The sequence below is a fragment of the Protopterus annectens genome, chromosome 8.part0 (genome assembly GCF_019279795.1).
Source record: "Protopterus annectens isolate FY-2018-M chromosome 8.part0, PAN1.0, whole genome shotgun sequence".
Taxonomy (NCBI): Eukaryota; Metazoa; Chordata; order Ceratodontiformes; family Protopteridae; genus Protopterus; species Protopterus annectens.
Window position 1 is genome coordinate 986,376,628 of NC_056741.1, and position 19,550 is coordinate 986,396,177.

Sequence of the window (19,550 nt, forward strand, 5' to 3'; positions counted from 1 at the left end):
ATGAGCCCATGTATTCTCAGATTTAGAAGAAGAGAATAATCATCTCAGTCGAAGTGCATGTCAATACTAATAGTTTTGCTAACGAAAACCAGTTTTATTTTTATCACCATACTAAATCCATTGAAAACATCATAGCAAATAAACAACTACATCACATCATTGTCTTTAACAGACAGATAGCTTGGTTTTAGGCAGGGCCATAGTACAGATGCTATGTATAAGAACTAACTTAATTAGTTTCAGTCACGTCATTCCAAATACAGCTTCGGTGGTGCTCCTGGACCTCAATAAGGCCTGTATGAGGTAAATTAAAAATCACTTCTGTAACATTTGGTCTACTCAGGCCTTGATAAACAGGCACTTTGTTTATTTTCTAGCTACCTTACTTATAAAATGTAGTCAATAGGGTGTCTAAATACTACTCCCCCAAAAAGAAAAAAATGATATCTGGTATCCAGTGTGTTTAGTTTCTTTACATTCTTCTGTCTGTTTAAATGATCTGATCCTCTCTGTTGACTAGTCTCAGACAGCAGGATCATTTAAGAAAAACAACCTGAAACTGGAGCAATGGGTTTCACTTAATGACTTATACCTTGACCCCGGTAAAACTGAAGTGATCTTATTTAGCTACTGTCATAAATCAACTACAAGCCATTCAACTCTCAAACTTAAATCTAGTAAAAACACACATACACTGAATTGATCTTTTTTACCATACATACCGTTTGCCACATTAATCAAAATCTCAGAACATCAGATCATGTAAATCTTGACATATTCACATGTCATAGACAGATTGATGAAAGCCTTAATAGTATACATAGTACCATATACTGAAAATTAAATATGCACTAATATTGGTACACACAGTACAAATTCACATTTAAAAGAGCTTAATAGAAAAACATATGAGTGCCTACAACTCCATGGAACAATATTTGACAGGAGATTTGGACAACATTAATGCATTTTGAATCAGAAAGATTGTTGGTTCTGTTTGTAACATTATTAAGATATGTGCACATACCTTGATCTCATCAACTACTTTTAAAAGAAAATTGTTCATGCACTACGAACCACAAAGAATATTCACATAAAAAAGCAATCCCTCTCACCCTCCCAGAGTGTCTAGGTTCAAACAAGTTATTTTTCTGTTACTGTGTGGTGTGCAAACACCTCTGTATGGTGACCCTGATACCTCTTGAAGGAAAATAACTAAAGCATAGAGCATTTTGACCTCAAAAGGATGTAGTCAGCATTCAAAGATATTCAGAGTGGAACTGAGTAGGGTGAACAATGGGTCTGCCTTTAAGATACTGAAAAGCGAGTAGAATGCTTCCAATGGATATATTAGTGTAATTATGGCAGGTAGACCTGACCCAAGAAAAGGATGATTGCCTGTTTAACTTTATCAATTTGCATGTTCAACAACTTTTGACATCTGCCTCAGACAATCAGACAGTCCAAAATGATGGGAATAGGGGCAACTGGTGGATGCAAAAGAGTAGATTATTGTAGGCCAACAATATTATGACATGGCTTGTCTCAGGAACCTATAACCATTAAGTTTTAAGCCTTGGGTAGGATTTAAAACAGGAATTGGTGGAACTCATTTTTTGGTAGTGACAATGGGGCAATTTTAACAAAAAAATGAAATACTGGATAATTGATTAAGTCTATGGAAATAAAGTTTCATTATAAATGCTGGGAATTTATGTGTGTGATAACACAGTGGAAGAGCAACAGTGAACTTGAATAACAGTTTCAGAATTAGCAACTTGAAAACCTGTCATGGATTTGTAAATAAAGATTCAGACATGGTACAGCTATGTGGGATTTGTTTACTTTAGGACAGAAAGGCTCAGAACAATACAGTGTTGCTGAAATACAAATATATACAGAAGTTACAGAGAAAGCAATGTAATGACATGGACATATTGGTCAATGATACAATATAGTTCAGTATCACTGTGATGAACTAAACTGCATGTATGGAATACAGGCACAGCATGAACCAGATATGAGATGAAGTCAATATGAAGTGAAAGGGCAGTACATGGATTTCTTAAGAAAGTGCAATGAAACTGACAAAACCCTGTAACACTATTTTAAAACAGGAAGAGGAAAGTTAAAACAAAGAGCAACGTGCAACAATATGCAAATTTGCAAAGATGTTTGTGGTGAAAGGAGATATGAGTCAGTCAAAAAAGTTAACATGAAAGAGTAGAAGGACAGAAGCAAATACATTTAAGAGAATGGGATAAGAGCAGTTTTTTTTCATATATAGCTGGAAAAGTACTTTGAGTAGTGCCTTAGGAGAAATAGAATTAGTGAATGGAATGTTTTGGTGGAGAAAATATAGCATGTAATCACAATTAGCCATCTCAGATTTTCTAAATTATTTCTTCTGGACTTAGCAATTCCTGTCCTTTGTAATGAAGTAGAAGGGTTTCAGAAAAGGTTCAATTATCGGAGGTGATTTCCAAAAGGCACTTTGGGGACACCACCTTTAGATTTGCTTAGTACTCTGACAAGCATTGTTGTCAGACTGATATTCAGAAATAATTCAAAAATAGTATTCTTTTGGAGTACCTTCTGTCAGTATTTCTTAACTTACCATTAAAAAGTACCACAGCTGGATCGTGGTCAAATGGGGACCCTAGGCAGGGTAAACGATCAGCCTCCCCCCAAGCCATTCCAGTGTCTCTCTTGCTCTGTCACCAATTACCATAAACACCATTCAAACCTGTTGGTGTGCAGACTACTTTCATCTTTACTTTTACAATGATTATAGAAATTTGGATTTAATTTAAAACTTTTATTCCAGATTTCATAGCACAAACACTGATTGCCATCTGTGAAACAAAGCAAAACAGTCTTACAATAAAAACAGACTTAGCATGAACAATGATAAATTTCTCTTCCCTTGTAACTCACATTCATTGAAAATACATTAAAACTCTTCTTCACTGAAAATGCATGTAACCAGTGGTGGACTAAGTGTACCAAGGACTCCAAGCTGTTTTCAAACCATGCTCCACCGCACCACATTTTAAGACTATACATAAATGCATCTGTTTTTTGAGTCACCTTATTGTGTTGAATTATATTTTTGTTTAATACAGCAATATTTGTTAGAGTGTGTTTTAACATTTTTTCCAGTAAGCAGTGAAACAAAAACGTATGAACCAATTATGATAAAAGTACTAATTTGCTATACACTAATTTTCACTTGTCCTGCAAAGATAAAGTAACACCTTTTTAACCTTCTCAGCTCAGCATGATCAGTCATTTTTATCCACACACATCATACCTGTTAATTTCTTGGCACAAGAAATATGGACACTACAAAAAATAAAAAGGATAAAGGGCCAGAAATAGGGACATATTTTAAACTTAAAAAGTTGCTAAAATAATAGATTTTGTGTTGGCATGCATTTTCTGATGACTATTAACTTTGAAACTCAAATGTCTGTCATTATTTAATGATTTCAGTCCTCAATGATTTGCCAGAAGACCACATATTTTATTAGGAATAGACTAAAAATACGAGCAAAAAAATCTGGACATTCTAATAAAATCTGGACAGTTGAGAGGTATGACAGATATCCCACAAGCCCAGCAATTATAGCAACATTGTTGAATGTGCATCCTTCTCAGACAACTGTATCAAAAAATAGTAATAACAATAAGGGTAATAATAATAATAATAATAATAATGACCACATATTTCAAATTTCTTTCACACAAACACAGTAGCCAAAGTAGACAATGTACTCCAACTTATTAAACACACACACACACACACACACACACACACACACACACACACACACACACACACACACACACACACACACACACACACACACACACACACACACACACACACACACACACACACACACTTTGAGATGAGTTTATACAACCACACAGACACTTCTGGGGAAGGCTGGTACAGGTTCTCCAGCTGTGCCCCTTTTACCCAGACTATATGGTAGAAATCACTGCCACCACCCAACTAATATCAGCTACTCAGAGGCCCTTAAAAAGGTGTCCAATTATTACTGTGCAATATTATTATCCAATTGGAAGTATAGCCCAGGGCTAAAGCTATAGGAGTGGCTTTGTACAATTTTACTAGAGGCATGCAAGTACTCTTAAGAGCTTAAATTATCTCTACACAAAACAGCCACAGTTAAAAGGGTTTACAAATATTTAATAATAAATAACTAAAAACACAAGACAATACTTTTTACTACACGGTGCTAATCAAGAGTTCAGAGATCACAGAGAATTACTTAAAATAATTCAGTAATACAGTTCTGACATCACAGCAAAATACTTAGTCTAATATTTCTAGTTTCTAGCTATTTCTAAGAGAAAACATAAGTCTAAGATAAACTTACATATAGAGCAAGTCAGTGCTGGTGAGTTGGATGGTCAAGACAAAAATGCTTCATGCTGTCTGATTCTCTCTGTTTTTAAAATCACATTCCTGTTTCCCATTACATCATTCTTCACACTTCCCTGGGTTCCCAGGCTAACAGAAACTACATTTACATTCTTCACCTCTGGACAGAAACCAGAGCAATAAAGGACATTTATGCATGCAAATTCTGGCCATTAAAACAATAGCAAGAATTCCTTCACCTAGACAGGCTGGAGCCAACTTTAAAGATCAAAGACAGTCATAAAATGCTTGACTTAGCTTCCTTACAGCAGAGTGCACTTGTGTTACATTCTTTCCAGTTCCACATGTAACGCTATTTTTTCCATTTAAGACAACAAGCCTGTGGCTTACATTTATATTTACAAATGACAGAATTATCTATAAAATTCTATCAGGCTAGGCTGGCAGCCTTCACATTTCTTCACACAAAGTACTAACCAAACTAAAACCCTGCTCTCCTGTTACTGATAATCTACCTCCTGAATACCTTCAACTTGCTGCTGAAGCAATTGCACTTCCAGTCAGCATATTCATAAATCACTCCATTTCAGAATGCTATGTTCCTCAGTGATGGAAAAAGTCCATGATAACTCCCTTGCACAAAGGAGGAAATTCCTATGACCTCTCAAATTATCTCCCCATATCAATATTCTCTCCTTTATCAAAAGTCCTAGAAAATGTGCCCAGACTCAATTTCTTAAACATCTCTTAGACAACAACCTTCTTGCCCCCACCCAACATGGCTTCCACCCTAACCATAGTTCCATAACATCTCTTTTGTCTTTCACTGACACTGTGAACAACACCATTGATGCTGGTCTCACTACATCTATTCTACTACTAGATCTATCAAAGGCTTTTGATAACAGTCTCACACAAAAAGCTCCTACACCAACTAGCTAAATTAGGTTGATCCCATAGCTCCCTAACAATGTTCTTCTCCTACTTCAATAACTAAGAAAAATCAGTCAAATGGCAAACTGCACAATCTCAGTACCTATTAAATAACATGGGAGTCCCACAAGGATCCATTCTAGGACCCCTTCTTTTTAATGTTTTCATTAATGATCTCCACAAGGTAATTCAGCAAAGCAAAATTATCCAATATGGAGATGACATGATTCAACCATCATTTCCACAGCCAATACAATTAAAGACCTCCTCTCTACTACTCAAACTACTTACATAACCATTGAATCCTGGCTAAACAATGTTCATTTACTCTTAAACACCCCCAAAACAAATTATTACTCTTCTCCACAAAACCTCCCCAACCAACTTTAAAATCTTTTCTCTAGACCACACAGAGATTGAAATCGTAAAGACTGCAAAATTACTTGGAATCACCATTGATGACAAACTCACTTTCGAAACACATATACTCAATACTATAAGGAGAACCCACTTTAAACTTGGAAGACATTATTGACATAAACTTTATCTAGGCAACCATACCAAAATAAAACTGGCCAATACCTTACTTATTCTATTATTATAATTTTGGACAGTGCAGTGGTGCAGCGGTAGCATTGTTGCCTCACAGCAAGAGGTTCTCCAGTTCAATTCTCGGCTCGGGTGAATTCTGTGCGGAGGCTGCATGTCCTCCCTGCATTCATGAGGGTTTCCTCTGGGTGCTCTCGTTTCCTCATACGTTACAAAGACATGCATCTGGAGCATTTCTCCCCAGGCCTCAGCTGAAAATTGGCTTTGTTCCAAGTCGGACTTTCCCGGTTAACAAATGTGAAATAAATAAATAAAATAAAAATATTCCATCTCTCCTATATGGTAGCACCAATCTCCACTCATCTTTCAACAACAAACTCCAGTCATGCTACTACAAAATAGCAAAATTTGCCTCTAGCAAGCCGAACCGTACACATCACTGCCTGGCAATTTTAGGCTTGCATTGGTTATACTTCTATCACTACCTCTGTTGTACCCAACTGACTCTCACCCACAAACTCATCTTTAAATCAATCAACCTCCCAGCACTCAGTTCCATCCTTCAATCTTATATTCCTACTCGGACTCTCAGTTCCTCTAGCAAACAGCTTCTTAATGTTACCAAACCTAATAAAAGAACTGGCCAAACTCTATACTCCCACAGCATTGCAAATCTATGGAATAATTTACTCCCCATATAACTCAAATCAACTGTCACAAATCCTTTAAGTTTACCTTAAAATGCCACTTCCTACAAAACTCCTCTTGACACTGTAATCCTAACAAAAAACACCTTAACTTTATCAATTCTTCTAATCTGATACTTATAATGAGATACTTTGCTGCATTAACAATCATCTTATGTATAATTCAATAAACACAATTTCCATAAATACAATCTTAAGCCATCCTGGCAACTTCATTGTAATTTCCAGTTTGTGCAATACAGCTTTTATTTAATATTGAACTCTACCGTATGATTATAAAATTGTATGCAGCTATGACACATCAAATCGGAAATTTATTTAATTATGCTACTTGTATGTTTTAATGTAATTTGTGTGGAGGTTTTCTCCCTGGGCCTCCACTGAAAATGGGTATCTTGCCCAGTGGACTTTCCTGATTAACAAATGTTAATAAATAAACAATAAATAATAATAATAATAATTAATATTGCTACACACTCAAGTGTGCTAGCTTGCACTGCACTTGAATTGCTTTAGTACTGTTTTAGCTGGTTTACTGTAAAACAAATCTAAGCCTGTTTCCTGCCTTTCCTGTAACTAGTCTAGTCCAGATACAGATTTGCTGTATCTAGGACTATTTGTAAGCTTCTGAGCTCCCCCCCAAGCCTTTCTGTGTTGGAGGGAAGCCTTCTAGCTTGTCAGTGGGAGTGGTAAGCACTAGGCAGCCTATCTACCACAAGAGGAGTGGTTTCTGGCCCAGAGAGTGTAGTTTATTGACTGTTTGGGCAGTTTTTTCCATCTCTTTCACTTTTCTGGTCTAAAAGCCTGCATTTGCACTTTTCCCACCTTTCCTGTAAATAGTCTAGTCCAGATACAGATTTGCTTTATCCATGACTGTATGTAAGCTTCTGAGCCCCCCCCCAAGCCTTTCTGTGTTGGAGGGAAGCCTTCTAACTTATTAGTGGGAGTGGTAAGCACTAGGTAGCCTATCTACCACAAGCGAAGGAGTTTCTGGCCCAGAATTTGTAGTTTATTGGCTGTTTGGGTAGTTTTTCCATCTCTTTCAACTGTCTGGTCTAAAAGTCAGAGTTTGCACTTGCTTCCCAGCTTTCCTGTAACTACTCTAGTCCAGATACAGACTTGCTGTATCCAGGACTGTTTGTAAGCTTGTGAGAGGTTCCAAAGTCTGCTCTTCAATGTTTCCCTTAGATCTGCTAGTTCTCTCTTCTCCTGCACTTTTACTAGCATATTAGTCTAACACTTTACCATACCACACCTCTTGTAGCAATTATTGTAGCACAAAAAAAGTGCTACCAGCTCTAAACATTCTACAAGGAAACAGCTCCAGTACTTATTATTAATACCCACCCCTCCAGGCATGTCTAAAGGTCAGTTCCGTGTGCTTTCTCCTAATAACCTGGTGAATTTGGGCATCCTGAGGCAATGTAGCAATTGCCTCATGTACACCGACAGCCCTCTCCTTTTGCCCCCCTAACACTCAGACTTGTGAGAGATGCACTTATATATCCAAACTGGAAGCCACACACTCTCCAGCCAAGAACAGTATAGCTGGTCAAGAGGAGAAGGTCAGCAATTGCACCACACCATGTGGAACACATAGCCCTCCAGAACACACACCAGCACTGCCTTCACATAAAAACACAAACCACACACCCACCTTCATGGATTCTCTCAATAAAAATCTACCCAAACAGCATAGACCTTCAAGGCAGAAACACACTTGACCACCACAACACAACACTGATCATGAGACACACAACTCTCCTAAACAGTGTGCCACTCAACCAAAGCCCCTAAGGAAAAACAGCATGCCCAGCACACTAGTCATAGATGACTTGATAGTGAGGGACATTGATATCCCACTCACTAGGTTGAATAAAGAGAAATTAACGGTTGGCTGCCTGTCAGGTGCCGGGATCCACCATATAATGCACACACTCAGGTCCCTCAACAACAGGTACAAATATGATTCTGGCATTGTACATTTTGGTGTTAATGACCTGAGACATTCCTCCCTGGACTACATGAAAAGATACATGGAGGAGCTCTAGGATTATGTAGGCCAGGCGGGTATGACATAGCACTCCACAGCATCCTACTATCACCCAGAATGATACCACAGTACAAGCAGAAAATTATATATTTCAACAATTGGCTACATTTCTGGTGTCATTCTAAGGGGATCCAGTATCTGTCTGCCTGAGATGACATGACTGACAGACCTCAATGCTTTGCCAGAGATGGCCAGCGTCTGTCACCCCTGGGCTTCCAGATACTGGCCAAAGCTCTTGCCACCCCTGTAGTGCCTTTTTAGGCGGTGTTCCAAAGACCAAATTACCACCATAACAGCTACAAACAAATGCAATCTGAGAGTCATGCTGGTCAATGCTAGAAGTCTAAATCTCAAAATGCACTCGCTTGAAGGACTCTTTAAAATGGAGAACATCGACATTTGTGCTGTAACACAGACCTGGCTCAAGGCAGCAGAAAGCACTCCTGCACTACCAGGATATAACTCATTCCACACCTTTCGGCCCCAGAACTTGGATTGAAGGTCCAAAGGCTGTGGTGTTTCCATATTCATAAAGGATGTGCACACCTCCAAACTGGTAGCACAACATAATGCATCAGTGAACTTTCAGGTGCAGCTAACATTGGGTAAGACAGTGATACAGGTCGTAGCCTGTTATAGGTACCCAACCATGTCCCAAGACTCACACTCTATGTTCATAAGCACCCTGGAGAATATTAGGGTCCAACATAACACTCTTATACTGGGTGACTTCAACTATCCTCCATTAACTGGGAAAACTACTCAAGTACCAATACACTTGCCCAACGTTTCCTGGAATTCATTAACTCCAATGTCCTGGAACAGTTTATTCTTGCCCCCACTAGAGGTAGCAACATCCTTGACCTCGTCATTACTAACATGGGTGACCATTGCTCTACACCAATGGTCAACTCCTCCCTGGTTAGATTTGACCACAAACTAATCACCTTGAAAATCCACATCCCTCCCACCCCCGCAAAGGTAACCACCATGAAAAACGTCTCCAAAGCTAACTTTGGGCTCCAAAAAACAGAGGTGGCTAACTTCACGGCACCCATGCGAATGGAGGATAGTTGCATGACCACCAAATCATACACCAATGCACTGTACGAACACATACACAAATGCATGGATCTCGCCATACCCAATAGAACCAAGATGCTCTCCTCCAAAAATAGGAAGCCAATCTGGTGGTCCCCTGCCATAAACACACTACAACAAAAGGAGGAAACTGATGCAGAATAAGGTGAAGTCCCAAGACTGGAAAAACTCCCTTATCAGCCTCAACAAAAAGTTGAGATCCCTCATCAAGTCATCTAAAGCTAGCTATTAAAACAGAATTGCAGCAGATAGCAAAGACAACCACAAGGCCTTCTATAGTTATGTAAAGAATCTCCACAGCAATACCCAGATTTGCTCTGAGCTACTGCACAATGGTACCTCCTATACTGAGCCAACAGATATTGCCAATATACTGGCCGACAGATTCAGTGCCAACTTTACCCCTCCCCCCAAAGAACCAATCATAATACCAGTAGATTGCCAGGCATCCAGTATTACTGTTGCACAGGTTAAAACAGCACTGTCCAAGGACAAGAATACAGCTTCTATGGGACCTGACAGTATCCCTGACTGTGTTCTACATGAACTACAGAGTGAATTGGCACCTCACCTGTGTGTCCTGTTCAATCACAGCCTCACCTCAGGCTTTGTCCCTACCGAATGGCACACTGCTACAGTCATCCCTCTCCACAAAGGAGAAGCGACTACAGACCCTGGGAACTATTGCCCCATTAGCCTGACAAGTCTGATATGCAAAGCTATGGAATGCATCATCATGGACCTAATAAACAAGGATATAGGGAATCTCCAAACTCTGGATCCCTCACAGTTTGGTTCTGTGAAGGGTAGATCATGCCTGCTCAACTTGTTCGACTTCTTTGAGACAGTCACCAGAGCTATGGATGAAGGCAAGGTGGTTTATGCAGCCTACCTTGATCTGGCCAAGACCTTTGATACCATTCCCCACTCAGGAATCATAGAAAAACTCACTAAGCTAGATATCAACCTCTGTATCACTAGGTGGGTTGCAAACTGGCTCACAGGTAGAACCTACAATGTGAAAGTAGCTGACTCCAAGTCAAACTGCTGACCAGTTATGAATGGAGTCCCACAGGGATCGGTCCTAGGTCCTCTCCTGTTTGGTAGCTACTTGTCAGAAGTCCAGGCCTGCATGAAGGGACTCTGGCTGACAAAGTTTACAGAAGATTGCAAGTTGGGAGCCGTTATTAACTCCCCAAGTGATGTTGACATCCTACAGAAAGGCCTCACTGAGACGAATGACTGATGGCAGAACCATGGCCTTAAGCTCAATGCAAAAAATGTGTCATCATCCCCTTTGGGAAAAACCCATTTCCTATGAATTACCACATTGATGGTAGTCCACTGAACACAGAAAGCGTTATAAGAGATCTGGGAACACAGGTTGACAGCAACCTCTCTTTTGACTACCACATTGCCACTGTAGTCAGAAAGTCCTTCTATGTGGCACATCTCATTACTTAGGGTTTTGCATCCAGGAAGAACGAGGCCATTGTCCCCTCTACGCTTCCCTCATTAGGCCAGTCATCAAGTACAATGCCCCATTTGGCATACACCTCACTAGACACCTGCAACAACTGGAGAGGCTGCAAAAGTACTGCACAAAGAGGATCCTAGGCCTTAAACATGTCCTATATTGACAGACTCAAAAACCTCCGACTATTGTCTGTCTCATATCACCTACATAGAGGCGATCTCTGCTTGACTTACAAAGCCATGTCTGACCCAGCTCTATTAGAAATGGTACAGCTAAAGAAATCCCAATCCCTCCACTCCACATGCTCCAGAGACCTCACTCTCATTACCACAATCAACCGAACGTGCTGGAAGGACAGGTTCATAACCCAGAGACTGGCCATACTATGGAATAGACTTCCCATATATGTCAAACAGAGCACCTCACTGGCCCTCTTCAAGAGAAATCTTGATGAGTGAATGGAAAATAGAAAATTCACCTTTGGCATCACTCCTGTGGCTCTACTCGAAAGAGGCACTGGGAATTAATGTAGGGTGGCATGATGCCAGGGTCATTCTATGGGCTAGACTTGTAAAGGCTCCAGGGCCATTAGGCTTGTACACAACTATGAACCTATAAAAGCTTTGTGGTCAGGTAAGTGTCAAATTACTAGTTCTTTGATTTTATTTAATGTACCTACACCAAGTGTAATTCCCAAACATCAGTTACCAATTCTTTGGTCAATTTTGGTTATTGCCAGAAAGATTATAATATTGAATTGGAAAAATAAGCAATATGTTATTTTTGCAGATTTCATAAGACTAGCGAAATGTGTATGTAAAATGGAAATGCAAAGCATTTGTTCTAGAACATCTAATTTAACACAAAAGAATAGCTTGGCAGAAACTGCAAAATTTATTAGATACATATTAATGGTTCTCATTGATGAAGTCAATGTTTGTCATGGGTGATTGTATATAGTTCAAATAGTTAAACAAACAGCAGAGAACCAAACCAGGAAGTAAATGCACACACAGCCAGGAAATGGAACAGCTTGTTGTAAGTTCACCAAGGCAGATTCAGTAAATCCAGGTAGGCACCAAACGAATTCAAATAATTCCTTTATTCAGAACCACAGAATAATAACCATTATTCTGTGGTTCTGAATAAAGGAATTATTTGAATTCGTTTGGTGCCTACCTGGATTTACTGAATCTGCCTTGGTGAACTTACAACAAGCTGTTCCATTTCCTGGCTGTGTGTGCATTTACTTCATAGCTCAAATAGTTGTTTATTCAGTGAATATTGTATATTTTGAAATGTATTGATTGTTAATGTCTAACTGAAAAATCAAATAAAAATTCTTGGAAAAAAAGGTTACAGATTGGCAGTTATTTATAAGAAGGTTTTTGCAGATAGGTCAAAAGTCATTTGTAAGCAAGTTGCTTTCAGGACTGGACCAGACTTTTTGTCAATGTAAGCTGGATTTCCTTTGTTCCATTTTATTTTGGTTTTAATGGGGATGTAAAAAATTAGCTTTAGTCTTTAGAAGTAGCGTCAGAAGGGCTCTCAGTTCACAATATGCATGATAATAAAAAATTTATATATATATATATATATATATATATGTATGTATATGTGTGTGTGTGTGTGTGTGTGTGTGGTGCATGTGTGTATGTATATGTATGAGATGCATTTTATAGTATAAAAAAGAAATGAAAGAGATAAAAGAGTGTTTTTTTTAATGGAACCCTAGTAGCATTACAGCATAAAATGAGGTTTGGAAGCCCCAGTACTCAGTGATATGTTGATTTACATTTGGCAATAGTGAAATAAATATGCACGTACACATACTAGAAAAATGTATATAAACCAGGAAAGAAAGAAAAAAATGACAAAAAGAACTATGGATGGTCACTGTGTAATGTCCTAGCATGAGGCCGTGGGACAAGGGGTAAGGAGTAGCTCTGGTTCTGCCCATGTAGTGTGCATGCAGATCCTTGGTTTAGCAGGTATAACATGCCATTTCTGTTGGTTGATGCAAGGTTTATTTTCTACCTCCCACTCTTCCTCCTCAGGAGTCGGCCTGACAAAAATATGTAAATATTATGTCAGCTCTTGAATGTGATCAATAAAAACAACAGAGAAAAAAACAGCAGAGAAAAGAGAAAATAAATTATGAACCAAGCATGCTCATAGTAAAGGGGAGATAAAGAAAAAAAGCTGTGTGCTTCATGTGGAATTCTATACTTCAGAGTCTCATTGAAGAGGAACTTGGGTTCTGTGTGAGAAGGATGTTGAAGGTCTCAATCGAGTGAGAGTGGCATGTCATTTGTGTGCTCATTTCTGGGTAATTCTCCATTCTCCCACCATTCAGGAATTCAACCCCCCCCCCCCACAAACGACAGTACATGCACAATGCTAACTGCTCATTCTGCTTATTGAGTATCATGGCAGGTCCATTGGAGATTGTAACTATGGAGACATGTCTTAAGAAGGCAGTAGATTTCCTGGACAAGATGCAACAAAAAATCTTCCAATAGTAAGGGGACAGGGGAGTTGAGGTGAAAAACTGAAAGCAATCAGGGTGATGCAGAACTAAACCACTAAAGGAGGATTCTGTGACAGATAATCTGCTATAGAGATAAGAAGATGAAGTTTGATAACATAGCCCTGCTGTAGGCCTTTCTTCTCCAACAGAAAGAGTTCAATTTCTGGGGTTATCACACAACATTAATGATATGGAAAGGTTTCTGTATGATTTTCTAGAGCCTCTAAGGGCAATAGAATGGAACAGGCAAGGAAAAACTATGATGTAAGTAGCAGGGGACTGGATTTTGCTCAGGGTGGTCCCAATATGAGTACACAGAGACTGTGGGTGCTGTCAGTTGGGGAAACTGGGCACCTCAACTGAGTTTTTCTGTGTCTCAGGCAAAGGATAGGGCAGACTCATACCTTTCAAATGGGATGAGCACTGATCTGGCTGAGCAGGAAACCTCAGTGAACCTTTTCAAGAGAAGTAGCAGATAGTAATCCATAGCTTACAGGAGTTACAGCAGAAAAATGGCATAGTGGGGATTCTTGAATCATGTGGAAGTCATAAAAGGGAGATACTGTAAGGAATTTAGAGTGCAATTATTTTTCACTAAATCTTTTTGCAGGTCTGTTTGCTGGGAGATTTGTACCCTTTTGGGGGTGAAAGGTGGGCCCCAAAGAACCTGGGGAGAGTAATTTGGGTTTTAGAAATCAGAGTGCAGGGTACAATTATCTGGCATCCAAGGAAATTAAGTGAAAGCTGTTACTACCATCAGTGCATCATTTGACCTGGAGGGAAATGACTCAACACTGGTTATACTAAAGGATTAGGCAGTACTGGCAATGCATGACATATACCTGAAGCAAATGTGCCCTATAGCTGCCTGGTCCAATATGATTCTGAGACTGGTTTGTCAGAATGGTGGGAAGATCAGAGGAATGGAGCTAGCAAGGACTTTTATCAATAAAACAATGTTTGAGAAAGTCCAAAATTAGGAGTTTCTTGGTTCTTTTACACAAAGATCTAAATGACATGGTCCCCTGTGATACAGTCCAGAGAGGGTCCATCAGACAGGCATATGGCTGCATTCACTATAATGTGCATCTATACTTGCTGTTGTGTGATATCCACAAGAACAGTGTAGTAGATCTCCCTTGATTCATATTTATTTATTTATTGACATTTGTTTACAGTGGAAGTCTGACTAGTAAGAAATATCCATTTTCAGCAGAGACCTGGCTAGAAAAGCTTGAGAGAGTTAGATGACATCAGATAAAACAGTAATATACATGAATTAAAAAGCCTATATACATACAATCTGACATTATAATGCAGAGAGTACAATACAGCATGAAGAGGCACAAGTGATATAAAAAAATAAAATTAAATATGGCAATCAGTATATACAAAAGTATTGGAATTATTCTAATAAGCTAGTAAATAAAAAATATAAAAACACACATATATATATATATATATATATATATATATATATATATATATATATATATATATATATATATATATATCCCCCTAAGAATGGGGAGAGGCAGGTGCTGAATGGTAGAGAAAAATAGTATGATGAGCAGTTAATAAGAATATGAAGTATTTGTTTATGTAGGTCATGCAGGTGAGGCACACGGGCATAGCCATCAGTTAGTGAGAAATTATTTGAGAGAGGATTTAATTACATGGAGGCTAGATATAGTTTTGATTGATTTGGGGAGATAGTTCCATAGTTCGACTCTGCAGTGTGAGTATAGACTTTATCCCATACTTTTTTTATTTATAGATGCTATCAATTCATCATTTGAAGTAACACAGCTTCCATAAAACTTATTTCTTTTCACATAATGAAGTAGGATTCACAGGTATTATTATAGGTTTACCATATTTTTGCTCAGTTAAGCCTAAATTGAAAGTTCTGTCAGTTTCCACTAAATTATTTTAAATCGAATCCATAGAGACTAATTTACCTTCATCCAGTGAACCTATTTCATACTCAGCTTCTGGCATTGCACTCAATCACATATTTTTTTCTCCCTGATTCAGCTTTCTCTGTTACCAACTGCTCATATTTCTCAACAAGTTTATCACATACATCATGTACTTTTTGCTTTGTTGATAACATTGTGTCATATAGTTCAAAAAATTATAATCACAAACTTCACAAATTTGCCAACAGCACTGATATTTTTTTCAGATTATTCAAAACCCCTTCTAAAATTATTCCAGAGTCCTTCATCTTGAGCTTATGTCTTCTCAACTTCACCATTTTTGGGCCATACCACAATTTCCAACTTTGTCTCACACTGCATTTTTTAGAATCCCTCTGCTGTTTTTGGTCCATCTGCTGTTGTACTAAGGACATTTTCAAATACCTACATCTTCAGTTTGGTTTTGAATGGTCAACTTTAATCCAATAAATACCATTATTTTAATCTTACAAAAGGAAGAAACCAGAAAAGGCACCCATGCCTGTGAAGCACTACAAGAGCTCACAAGACTAATTTTTGAAAGGATTTTTTTTCGTGTACAATTCATTAGAATGATGCAACATTTTCCCCAGCAAATATGTTACTTATTGCTCTCACATAGTGATTATTAGCATGTTAAGGTGACTACTGATTCCACCTATGAAGTATAGTGTGTTATGTAACAGTCATATTTATGACAAATATTTCATGAGTAATTAGAGCTGATTCATAATGCAACTAATATCATTGTGAGACTTTGTTTAATAGTGTCAATGCCACATGGTTTGGTACATTGAGCACATTATTTTCATCCAGTAAAATAGTCCTAGAATTTAAACATAAAATATCATCACACTGTAACATTAAAAAACATCTATCAATATAAGCATTTCCCCAATATGCAAAAAAGCTGACAGTGTACAAGTTTATAATCAGTATTTTAAGCTTTACTTGTTACAAATGTCTCCTGCTGCTTGAAAAGCTGCAATGGCCAGCTGTGATTCTACATTGCCAGAATGTTCATCTCTCACTTCTTATTAGTTTGCATGTGATCTACAAGATGAAGATATATCTGAACCCATGTACAAGTTTACAAATCAGCAATAATGATTTAAATGATTTTTGATTAGCAACTTGGGAGACTGATGGAGTGGCAGTCAGGCACAGTTATGCCTGTTCCCAGTGGGAGGGTAGTCATTGATGGCACTCACTTAGGGTGTATGGTTCAAGGAGTTTCCCCTTGAATGTAGTCAATGAGCATGAAACATGGGGAAAGAAGTAGGTAGGGCATGTAACTAAAAAGAAAAAATCCCCTCACCCCAGGATAGAAACAGAGACAGTCAAGCTGCTGGGATGCCCTTAGGATCCACAACCAGCCCCAGCAGTACTAGAGTTAGTTTGGGGGGATAACATATAAAAGCTGTAGACCCAACATGGATGGTGGTATAGGTGCCCAGGTCAGTTAAATGAAGTTCCATACATAAGTACACCAGCAAAAAGCCCCATTCTTGAGATAGAAGCATAACTGCTAATCTGTAGCCATCTCTGCAGCACACACATGCAATAGATATGAGTCTTCTATAATGTGTCACATATAAAGCTTACATTGCTGCTGTCATACAAAAAAACATGTAGTAAACCTTTGGTTGCAAAATACAAACACACACACACACACACACACACACACACACACACACACACACACACACACACACACACACACACACACACACCACAAACATCAGTGAACTTTTTTTTCTGTCATGTTGCCCATCTAAATATGTCATTGCTTGAATAGTATGGATATTGATATCTGCACTTAAAGTGGTGGGCTGATAGTTTTGTGACACTAGTCACTGAATACAAAGTGCAAATGTGATTCAAGTTAGTTATATCAATTTGGTATAGGTAATGACCCAATCCAGTTAAGTAACCCTTTGAAATGCATTCCCAAATGCCACACCTATAAATGATGGTCCTAGTCCAAGTACAGTTTAGCCTCAATGCATATGGTAAATCTCAAGCATTACAGATGTGCAGAGTGCAGACAGCTGCCCAGTTATTTACATTCAGCATGCATGTGCCACCCACTTAGCCTGTTGTACCCAAGCAGAGCTGTCTTCACCTATAGCACTGCCGAGTTTTACAGTTTGGCACAGAGGGCTAGGTCTATGAGTTGCTAATAAGATCCATGTTTTACTCCTTAGTTTATTCCTCTAGTCTTCATTTCCATTTTGTATTACTCTGAGTAAATCACTTAACCTGACAGTGGCTTGGCTCACCTCTGATAGGAGGCACTTGTGTAGATTCACTTGACTAACAGATAATATAAAAATAAAATTAATATATAGCATAAAACAGAGGCAGACTAGCACTAATGTTTTGTTTATAGGATGATAAGGAACATAATCCCATAATCCAGAATTTCATTCCTTTGTCATCATTTTAGTAATCCATGACTGTGTGCATAGTCCTACTTAGCAGTGCTCTAGGATTTATTTTTTGTACTGGAACTGCTGTTGCCTGCAACTCATATTCATAACAGTATATTGTATCCTCCAGTATCCCCCATCTCCTTCTTTATGTAGAACATAGTCACACAGCATGCAGTACTGTACATCTTAGAAAAAATCCCCCTCCCCGAGAGCTTACTGTGCTATACTGCACGTATCCCAGAGGCTGTGATACTGTGTTCCTTTAAATAAGTTACATGTATCCTTGAACCCGTGCTGTGCTACTTTGAAGTACATAATGCTTAAGTGCAATTCAGCTCTATCCTTTTAACAACTACACCCTCTCACAAACACTGTATACTTAACTCTTCTTGCATGGCAAAGAAATGAACAGTACATTGAGTTGCTGCACAGTGTAATGTTCATTTCAAACTTTCGGATGTTGAACACTTGCTTAAAGATGAATATTTCTTTTTCAGAATCATACATCTTTATTAATGTGGACAAAACATTGTTATGCTAGCTTGGTATACCATATTTGAAATCACTGAATCCTGTTCCATAGAAGAAAGATTCACAAACAGATATATAATACTATATTTATAGAACCATTTATAGGTTCATAGGTTCATAGGTTCATAGATTAGAACTAGGCTAACTGCCCCTGTTGGCCTTTGTAAGCCTAGCCAATTACCCCATGTGAGAATCAAACCCTGCACCTTGTGTCTGTAAGGTGAACACCTTAACCATTATGCCAACCCCCTCCCCCTTTCAGTCTTCTTATGCCCTAACCAGCACAGCATAAGTGGAGTGTTTTCTGGAATAATTAGCAATGGTAACTGTACCTTCCTCATAGCTGTACTGCAAATCAAGAAAAACCTACAAACACATGCTCTACATCTTTGATAAATCAAGAATAACTATATTACATACCTGTGTCCTTTGAAAATCTGGAGTAACATTTTCAAGATAAAGATTTGAGCTTTTTGTAGATATATTTTTCTTATTTTGTAATGTTGCACTTGTGTTGTTCTTATTCCGACTTGTCATTCCTTCACATGCAGAATGAGAATGGTCTGAAGTTAAAACTGTATCTGTAGAACTCCTGATAAAACATAATAGCATTACATAATTAACTTTCTCTTTGTAGCATTAGTACCTATAAGATAAATACCATTGCTAATTATTAATGAAATAATTTCTGAATTTGGATATATGAATGATTTTGGCAAAGTTAATATACAAATAAAATTCAGTTTCTCTAGGTTGACTGTCTATAACAAATTCCAAACCTTTTTATTTTTATATTTTTTAACTAATCAGGTAGGTTGGTTAAAACAAAGGCTGTTTCAGCATTACCCACATCCAAGAA

General features: G+C 38.3%; 1 protein-coding gene across 1 annotated transcript in view; it reads right to left on the reverse strand.

Moving 5' to 3' along the window:
• The window catches only part of LOC122809189 (myelin-associated glycoprotein-like), a 553,400-nt gene that overhangs the window by 52,319 nt on the left and 481,531 nt on the right, over positions 1–19,550 (reverse strand). The window contains exon 7 of the mRNA XM_044080497.1: positions 19,112–19,283. Within this exon, the coding sequence (XP_043936432.1) occupies positions 19,112–19,283 (172 nt within the window). The remainder of the gene's footprint in view (positions 1–19,111; positions 19,284–19,550) is intronic.